The sequence below is a fragment of the Ceratina calcarata genome, unplaced genomic scaffold, assembly GCF_001652005.2.
Source record: "Ceratina calcarata isolate Rehan_Ccalc_2016 unplaced genomic scaffold, ASM165200v1 scaffold436.2, whole genome shotgun sequence".
NCBI lineage: Eukaryota > Metazoa > Arthropoda > Insecta > Hymenoptera > Apidae > Ceratina > Ceratina calcarata.
The window spans coordinates 768940-778475 of NW_017167384.1; the positions used below are offsets into that span (position 1 = coordinate 768940).

A 9536-nucleotide genomic window follows, 5' to 3' on the forward strand; every position below is an offset into this window, starting at 1 on the left:
GGGTACCCCTTGGAAAAATCTCGGAAAAATCGAAAATTTTTTTTTCACGGAATTTCGACAAATGCTTCGAATAAAAGTTGTAGATGATACTATTACCTATGAAAAATTTGAAATCACTATAATTTTAGATTTTTAATAGTAATAGGAATCTATAATAACAAATTCAACATGCTAGCATTGTTTAAGTATGTAGCCTATATATCCTTAATAATTGATTAAACCATCGAGTTTCGATTGAGAAGCAAAGTACGACGTGGGTTTCAGGAGGCGGACAGTCTGTCGGTATTCTCGGAGCTGCTGAGATACACGAGCGTCCGCGAGCTGAGCCTGTGCAACGCGCGACTGCATCTGGCCGTGCACGAGGGTCCTTTGGCGAGATTAGGTCGTCGGGACGACGCCGGTGCCGAGCTTCTAAGAGCGGCGCCTCCTCCGGCTTGTCCCGCGATTGTGTTCCTGAGACTAGCCGGTTTTCAAGTAAGTAATCCTCTTTCCAAGATGAAAAGGACGATCCGTCGCACTGACTTGCCGCGAGTTTTGTAATTACGAATTAGATCGTCTTAACGAGTCGAAAGCAACGCGGCTTTTCCGCCTCTCTTTGGACGTTAATTGATCCCCGATTCGGATGCAGATTATTACCAGAGTGACCCATAATCCTATTCCACTCGATTATTTCGATCCTCAATCTGTGAAAAAAAGTATGCGAATGGGTATCGTGTTCTCGACGCATTGGACACGACATGTTCGAGACACCCGAGCCCTGTTCGTAACTTGAGGTCTGATGATGATTCGTTCGCGGTCTGGCCGGTGGTCATCTCCAACCGCGAGTAGATTATTCATCCGGAACTGGTTCTCCACCACGCTCGGTTGCGATCCAACACGCCTTCGGTTTCTTACGTAAACTAGCAGAAAATCACGCGCAATAAGGCATCAGTTCTTAAACCCTGCATTCGTTTTCTAAGTCGTCGGACGAAATGAACTTGTTCGTTTATGTTGAACTTTATGTTGAGGTAAAATGCATCCTAAACGAATGCAGGAACGAGATAGTTTTATTTCTGATTGCAGGTAACAGTCAACGATCGGCTGGCACTGCGCGGTCCTCTCCTCTTGCCGTTTTTGGCTGGTTTCACTGCCTTGAGCGAACTGGACCTCTCGCTGGATAAATCAACGATAGGCGGTAGCAGCGGCTCGTTGTTGTTCATCGACGACAAGATCCTCCAACATTTCTTTTCCTGTCTCTCCTCGCACTTTCGCAACCTCCAATCGTTGAGGATCAACTTCTGGCGGATCACGTTGGACGACAGCGAGAAGACGATGCGGCAAATCGCCAAGTACCTCAAGCTTTGTAACCTGAGCTTCCTGAAGGCCAACGGGCTGATAATGACCGATAGCGCGAAGAAGATTCAGATGGAGCACGTCTTTGTTCAAACGATCCTGACTCATCTTCAGTACTTGACTTGGCTGTGCTTGGACGGGGTCGATTTATCGGAAACACAGGCCACGAGTATCGGGAAATGCGTCAGGGACCGTTTCCCGGGCACTTCGTTAGATATCAGCATTAAAGATGTACACGTGAAGTCGGTGAAAGCGTTGGTCGCTGCTATAGAGGAAGGAGGAAGAGCGGAAGTCGTATACACGGGAGGATCGAATTGCCGATTGAAGATCACTAAGATCCAGAAGAACGGCAAGGGGAAAAAGAAGTGAGAACTCGACGGCCGACGATGTTGAGATCTAATTGTTTGATCGCTAGAGACGTGATCATAATGGATTTGATTGTGAAACGAGAAAGTAATTGAGTTGTGGGTCCTGGATCCGGTGAAACGGATCTCGAAGAGAACGAAGAAACTAAACGCATAGTTTTTAGCCATAAGAGGCACCTAGGGTAAGAAGACATATTTACAGGAGGGGGAGGAACGAATAAAGGATGGATCGATCGAGGTCGAACACTTTGCGGATTTTCGTCTTACTACTGTGATTTCCTTTTCTGCGTTTCCTAACGATATGTAGAGATAGTGTTAGCAGTCGATTGAACGCAGAAAGAAGTTGGACACGATCCTAGCAAAGAGGTCTTTGTTTTAGAGAAGTTAATCCTTTCGAGCAGATGAAAAATGATCGCGAGACCAACACACGTATTACTGGAATATATTTAAAGAGGCTGTTGCAAACTACATAGATTCGTTGTTGTTAGATAAACTGTAAAATACGAGATTCCGAGAGTAATATATTATTATTATTATTATTATTATTGTCATTACCTTATGATTAACCGCATTAATTATTATTAGTATATTCTGATCACACGTTTATTAAATGTTACGATCCGATTGCATTTTCCAATCGACGATCCAAGAGTGAAATGGCTTTACGCGGCGGGGCGCGATGTTGCAGACTTGAAAGAGATTTTATAAAATTATATTCTATAGTAGAATAGAAACGAGAAAAATGTATCCAAGAAACACAGAGTGTCGTCGGGTTTCAGATTCACGTTACGATTAAACTAAACAGCAAAAAGGGAAAACGAGAAACTGCCAAATCACGTAGACTTTAATCGCGATTATTATTGTATCACGAGTTCATTTTTTAGGATAAGGGAGGCACGACGATTTTTATTCGCCGAACCAAAAGAATTTTGCGAACACGATGGAAAACGTGTTATACTGCCATAAACTTAAATACAATTTGAACGCGAAGCAAATCGACGAGTCAGTTTCGTTTCAGCTTTTACGCGACGATACGAGTTTCGCGGTGTTCGCTCGATTTTTCGTCTTAGACGGTGAAGGATGGACCTTTTTAATTGTCCATTTATAGATAAGCTGGCGTTTTTTCATTTTTGATAGTTTGCTATGTAAATAAAGACACCGCATCCCCCCCGGTCGAAATTGGACCCGTTATAATTCGTGATGCCGTTTTCAATCAATGAACTCGAAAGCGGTGGGAGACTGACGTTGACGTCTCGCGCTCGCGTGAGACATCAACTTCAGCGATTTTATTATAAATATTTATGTATTTATATATGTGTACACATATCCTTCGCAAATAAATGTAATATGTGTTTGAAGATGTTCGTCTACCTTTCCACAGAAAGTCAATTAGGAATTTATCCTTCGTTTTATCCAGGATGGATACTACAAACAGAAGAGATCAGGTATCGGTATATAAGTATCTCTCTTTATTATTATTTGCACTCTATTCACGTCGAGAGCAAGTAATGAACTCTTCCTGTTTCCCCGTTTATACAATCATGTTAATAAAACGTAACAACTGTTGACTTTCATCTCGGAAATCGCATCACTTCTTCGTAGAAGTAGTCTGAAAAATAGTTCGGTCGCCTCGCGTGTGTACGAACAATCGTACAAAATACCTCTCAATAGAAAGATTCTATATCGTTGCTAGAAAAAGTTAGTTTCTTTTGATACCCTACAAGTTTGGCTCGCATCATCACAATCTCAAGTATACAGTAATAATAATGGAATGTCCTAGTCATGTTCGCACTTACAAATCTTTTTGATGAAATTGATGAGATGCTAAATGAATTGACTTCTACTGCTAACGATCGGATTTTTAATCGAACTCATCTACTTGTAAATTAAATTCTGTAGATACGAGTACATTGCGTTCCTACGCAGGCAGAAAACCGCAGCTTCGTCTAAACGGAAGAATATGGGTTTACGTTACAATTTTTCAAGCTGTATTTATATACGATTTATATTTCACGATCTTCTTATAACGACTAGCTGCTCGGAGCTATCCGTAATCAGTTATGGCCACACCAAGTGTAATCGTTCGTACGTTTGACCACAATGTTCGAGACTGGTCTTTTAAGTACTAACGAACGTATTAACAAAAGCGATGTAAAAAAAGTGTTTGCTGCCTCGGCAAGGGTAAAAAAGTATAATGTAACGCACCTTCGGTTTCTCAAAATGTAAATGCATTTCGATATAAAGGCTTCCATACGATAATACAAAAAACATTACGGTTCTCGATCAACAAATGGTACAGGATTGAAGTTTTGAACTAAATTACCTGATACAGATGGGCTAATATCTAATATGTACAAGGACAGAATTAAAATCCGCGAAGAATACAAATTGTTAAATGCGCTAATTCGACGACGAGATTGATGATCCTTAGGAATATATTTGATATCCCGAGTCACGGTTCATCGCAGTTTGTTTCTTAAGACCCATACAGATATTTTAAATGATCTGTAATCGAAAGTGATATTCACTGTTACTCGGAATGATGCTCCCGCACAATTTAAAAATGGCAATAATATTTTGCACCAGCGCGACGTTCCTCGCTCGTTTCTGGCAAACTCCACAGATGAATACAGTCTTGGAGCACTTGTAAGAACACTTGATTACGCTCGTGTCTCTCGTCGATCACATGGGTGCGTAATCTAATTGCACGGTCAGATGCCTGATGCCGGCCGCTTGGAAAATCATTTGGGTGTGCGCTACGACGTACTTCGGCTCGACCGATCGAGCCACCTCCAGTTTCAAGCATCCCACGTACACATCCGAGCAGAGCGTCCAGAAATGCGGCTCTTGAACGCTGTAGACGCCGGCCAATTGGGTCACCTTATTGTAACACTGCGGCAGGACGTGATCCAACACGGCCGGCTGCCTTTGCATCAGTATTTCCCACGAGTCTTTCAGCAGCGAGACGACACTTAAAACTATCAATACTGCGATCAGCATCGAGCAGATCGGATCGGCGATGAACCAACCGAACAGACGCATCAGTATCGCCGAGATGATCACGCCTACGGACCCTAGAGTATCCGCTAGGATATGCAAGAAGACGCCTTTCATAATTTGAGAATTGGTACCGCTGAACGAGGGATCAATTTCTATATCGTGATGATGGTCGTGGCTGTGGCTGTGGCTGTGGTTCAAGTGGGACTGTGCGTGGCTGCCCGAATGAGAATGGGAATGACCATGACCCATGCCATGGCTGTGTCCATGCCCATGCCGAAACACGTACATTCCCACCAAATTGACTAACAACCCTAGTATAGACACGACCAAGAGCCGTTCGTGTTTTATTTCCGGAGGTTCTATGGATCTCTCAACGGCCTCCGACATAATGAACAGGGCGATAAAAAATAGGAGTAGAGCGTTGACGAAACCGCCTAGAACCTCGGCTCTGACGTAGCCATAGGAGTATCTTTCGTTCGCCCTCCACTTTGTTATAACCGACGCAGCCAGACCGAACAAGAGACCAGTACAGTCGAAGAACATGTGGAAACTATCTGATATCAAACCCAAGCTGTTCGTCCATATCCCATACATCAGCTCCACGCACGCGAACGACAAATTTAATATAAGGAATAGAAATAAATTTCTGGTGTTCTTGTCGGAGAATATCAACCGTTTCCATCCCAGGATCTTCTCCTTTATCCGGTTTCCAAGATTCTTCGAGTCTTTGTGCGAAAGCGGAAGCATTTTCCTCGTTACCAATACTGTTTCTATCGACGAAGTTTACCCAGGAACTGCAAAGAAGATCGAATTACACACTGAAATCGATCCTTAAACGTAAATTCATTTATTAGATAAATACGATCGCGCGATACAATCGAAAATGTGTCGTACGCATATGGACAAACATGCACAGCTGAGTTTAACGTCACGTTATGACAATCGCTGATGCTGGAGTTTGAATAAAAGCATCTGTTCAAGATGAACGAGCGCGTTCTCAATGACCAACCAGATTCTTTTAATTATAGTTAATCACGGTAAAAAGTGTAAAAGCACGAATGACACGTCGCATTGGTGAAAGGCTGTTTTAACCTTAATCGGTGATTAACGATATCATTAAAAAGAGGTGTTACCTTCTCATCTAATTACAGACAGACGTTCTCGATTGACTGCGCTACACCGTACAATTATTTTTATCACGAACACATTTTCTGCACGGGTCAAAGATGCGAAAAACCGGGGCCGGAAAATACTCGACGTGGCTCCATGCTGTACATTCGCCCGTCTTCAATCACGCCCAGGGATGCCAGAATGTAGGATTTCTCCTCTTCCCGAGCTCTCCCCACTACTGCATTTTGCTGTATGCTCAATGTGCTCTCCCCACTTACATATGGCATTATTAGACATGTCATAACGTAAGTGGGGGCACAAAAAAGTAGTAGGGGACAGCTTGAGAAGAGGAGAAATCCTACATTCTGGCATTCCTGAATTCACGCCCACGCGCAATGAAGGCTACTCCGGCGACTGCTATTCTATTATTACTCTGCCACCAGCATTACGGCGCGTATTACGAATCGTTGACGAACAAGTCACATTATTTCTGATACGATCAGTAAGATATACGATATTGCCTTCCCAAAATCATTTAAAATAACATCGGAAAGTAAGCACGTAATATTTTGTGAAAAATCGATAGAGAAAGAATGAATTTCGGAGTAGAAACCCATTCGGTGGATAGAGGAAATCAAGACGAGAAAAATCTTTTTTTCTTTGATTTCGATATCTCAATCTGTGATATAGGCCTTCAGATTTTGACTGAATTTAGCAGCTGATCCGATTTTTTCTAGAACCGCGCCTGGCCTTGCGGAGGCCTTGCCGCCAGTAGGGAAGTGGGTCACTGGAGCTGGGCTGGGAGTAAGCGATGGTGCAAAAAAGAAGTTCAAGCGATGTGAGGAGGACAGCAGTAAACCTGAACGGGATTGTATAGGAAAAAGTTCTTTTATTACACATGCGATAAAGTAAAGAATAAATTTATTCTTGTTCTGTTTTTATTGATTTCGATCAATCGTAAAGGAAGAAAGAGAATTGGAAACTGTCGACGGCTAGCTACTGCACTGTCGACAGTGTCGACGGTGTTCCACCTACGCATACACGCATTTCTATAGATATTCACTAACTCAAAGATGTGAAGAATCTGAAGTTGATCCCAGTTAAAATTGTAGAAAATGATTGTACTTATAATTTACATAAATATGTAACAATCAAACGCACATGTATTACTGTCAATAAATATAAAAATATATTAATCAGTTCGTAAATTTATGCAAGTAGCCTTATCTATTTTTGTGTAACACTACTATGTATGTGTATGCGTACATTCTGCAAAACACTTTGCACTCGTTTGTACCACGTAAAGTGCAAGGTTTCGCGCAACATGGCATCAAACACGGACCGTGATTTCACGATTTAAAATAAAAATTGTTTATTCCGGTAGTTTTAAATCGTCATCGTCTGTAAACACTTGTCCGTCCGGAAGTATTTCCAGTTCGAGTGATAATCGTCTCTGTGACAGAAATTGCAACGTGTTCGGAACAGTTTTTCGTCATGTTTTATAAGTGTGGACTGTGAATTTTAATTATTTTCAAAATGGCAGATAATCTTTCGAAACGGCCTCCCAAAGGAATCTTAAAATCGTCCAGCAGCTTCGATAATCCGGACCTACCCCGGTAAATCTTTTTTTCTCACACATACGAACTGATCACGCGTCGAAAACGCAATTTATTTGCTGCGAGGATATACGATCTTGAATCTGAGGTTACCTTCTCCATCACTTGAAAAGCACGATAGTATTATCTACTGTCTAGTACGACTAGGTTAGACGAATTAAAATCAATCTTATTCTCTTTTACTGTATGTACTTTGCTTTTATCATGTTCCCTAATTTCCAAGTCAACAATCGTCTGCCTATATTTTAACGATTTTATTTAATCTCCTCGATATATCACTTGCTCGCATCATTTAAATTGTTGCATACAATATCCATTACTATTCTAAATAATAAACAAATTATCATGAAGAGAAATTTTAATCATAAAAATATTGTTTATAGGCCAAGCAAAGAGACGAAGTGGGACGAAATGAATATAATCGCGACGCTGCATCCTCCAGAGAAAGATTATGGTCACATGAAGATCGACGAGCCGAAAACCCCATTTAGCTATGAAGGTGTGCCAAGTGACTTTGAGTTTGATCAATTAGATTCCACTGCACTTGCCGCCAAGTGAGTACTTTGATTAATTTCATTATAAACCATCAGTATAAACCATCGTATAAACCGTATCTTTTGCTTAAACGTTATACTCTCGTTTAATCAAAGTATCACTACTAAACCAAATGAATAAGTAAGTTTAGGAGTAGTTCCTTAGAAATTTAGATTGTAAGTGAAAGAAATTAGAATCGAAGATCATCGGTACAAACCGAGCCAATACATTCTTACTTTTACTATTTCATTTGACGAAAATAGTTAATAGGAAGAATTTCAAGTAATACATGAATGGTTTCTGTAGTTACCTCTCATTTGGATGTTGCAAAACGTAAAATATTGTATACGGTATGTTGTACCCTGAATAAATGTATAATGCCGAAGCGTCGGAATGTCGTGCGAATTAACGTATATAAATATCATATTGATTTATTCTTTTCTCTGTTCGGAATAAATCTTCATCGGTAAGTTTCAAAATGCGTTTAGAGATAGACAGATTCGGTACTACTCGTTTGCTTATCGGAGTTATGTTTCTTTGTTGTTTTCAGTAATTCTGCACAATAAATAATGAGGTACTTGTGTGGAAAACTGCTCGAACAAAGAATGTTATTTAAATTTGAAAACGAAATATTGTCAAGTAAACAGGATCGATCTTTAAGACGGTTCATTTGCAAATTACAATTTTAATCGAATACACTCGCCAAGAAACACATACCGAGTACTTCCGAAGGTATGTAACATCCCGGTGCCGAGAATTATACATATAACGCAGTGGTTTTATAAATTGTTTAAATTCTTTTCGATGTTATTAATTGTCAAAATTGAATGCGCATACATCGATCGTATCTTTACATTCTTTTATGTATGCTTCAAATTCCTGTATCAATCTAATTTGTAAATGTTCCGCGAATAACATAAGAGATCTTCTCCGTACTGCATCCAATTTTTGCAATGAATAATACTAAGAAATTGATCTCGGCAAATATTCTGCAATTAAATCGATTCCACGGTCGTAATTTTATTTGCTATTATGATTTAATTGATATTTTACGATGTCACACGTCTCCCACTAAATTCGTTTGCATCTATACCATTTCTTAGAATAATATATACAATGTATTCCTGTCTTGTGTTACTCAAACGACATTTGGCATGCACAAGGGAAGAGGAGAAAAGAAATAGTCAAATAGCTTTAGTTAGTTTCAAGCACTATAGTAGTATTTGAGAATATCATAAAAACAGTCTATACACTTTTACACACGCATACATCATGTTATACTTGAAAAAACGTCATGATCCTTTTTCAGTTTCTTATATAATTATTATGAATGAATGTTATCCTAATTAATCACTTCCGTGCAATCATCGTTCGTTTATTAAATGTTTCTTCTTCTATCTGATAAGCCATTTCATTATAGTTGTCAATATCATAAGTTGATATATTTTAAAGAGATTTTACTTTTAGTATGATCATCGTCTTTTGTTGTTGGTAAAAGATGGTGAATGTGTGTAAGACAGGTAGCAGCTTTAACAGTTTGCTCATACATTACTGCACGTAGGTAATATCTATGAAAAGG

At 40.0% G+C, this 9536-nt stretch overlaps 3 protein-coding genes across 4 annotated transcripts in view; 2 read left to right on the plus strand and 1 right to left on the minus strand.

Annotated features, from left to right (window-relative positions):
- LOC108626994 (uncharacterized) overlaps nucleotides 1-3068 on the plus strand; it is a 97492-nt gene extending 94424 nt beyond the window's left edge. For both annotated transcript variants that reach the window (XM_026815238.1, XM_018027994.2), the window contains exons 10-11: nucleotides 265-474; nucleotides 1063-3068. In XM_026815238.1, coding sequence (XP_026671039.1) covers nucleotides 265-474; nucleotides 1063-1701 — 849 coding nt within the window. In that variant the 3' untranslated portion in view covers nucleotides 1702-3068. The remainder of the gene's footprint in view (nucleotides 1-264; nucleotides 475-1062) is intronic.
- Nucleotides 3069-3143: 75 nt separating this feature from the next.
- On the minus strand, nucleotides 3144-6003 carry ZnT86D (solute carrier family 30 member 7). Its single transcript, XM_018028083.2, has 2 exons — nucleotides 5831-6003; nucleotides 3144-5491 (listed from the first exon to the last, which is right to left on the minus strand). The coding sequence occupies exon 2, from the start codon at nucleotides 5442-5444 to the stop codon at nucleotides 4380-4382; it is 1065 nt and encodes a 354-aa protein (XP_017883572.1). The 5' UTR covers nucleotides 5445-5491; nucleotides 5831-6003; the 3' UTR covers nucleotides 3144-4379.
- An 866-nt stretch (nucleotides 6004-6869) lies between these two features.
- LOC108626995 (protein phosphatase inhibitor 2) overlaps nucleotides 6870-9536 on the plus strand; it is a 7503-nt gene continuing 4836 nt past the window's right edge. The window contains exons 1-2 of the mRNA XM_018027995.2: nucleotides 6870-7423; nucleotides 7807-7977. Coding sequence (XP_017883484.1) covers nucleotides 7344-7423; nucleotides 7807-7977 — 251 coding nt within the window. The 5' untranslated portion in view covers nucleotides 6870-7343. The remainder of the gene's footprint in view (nucleotides 7424-7806; nucleotides 7978-9536) is intronic.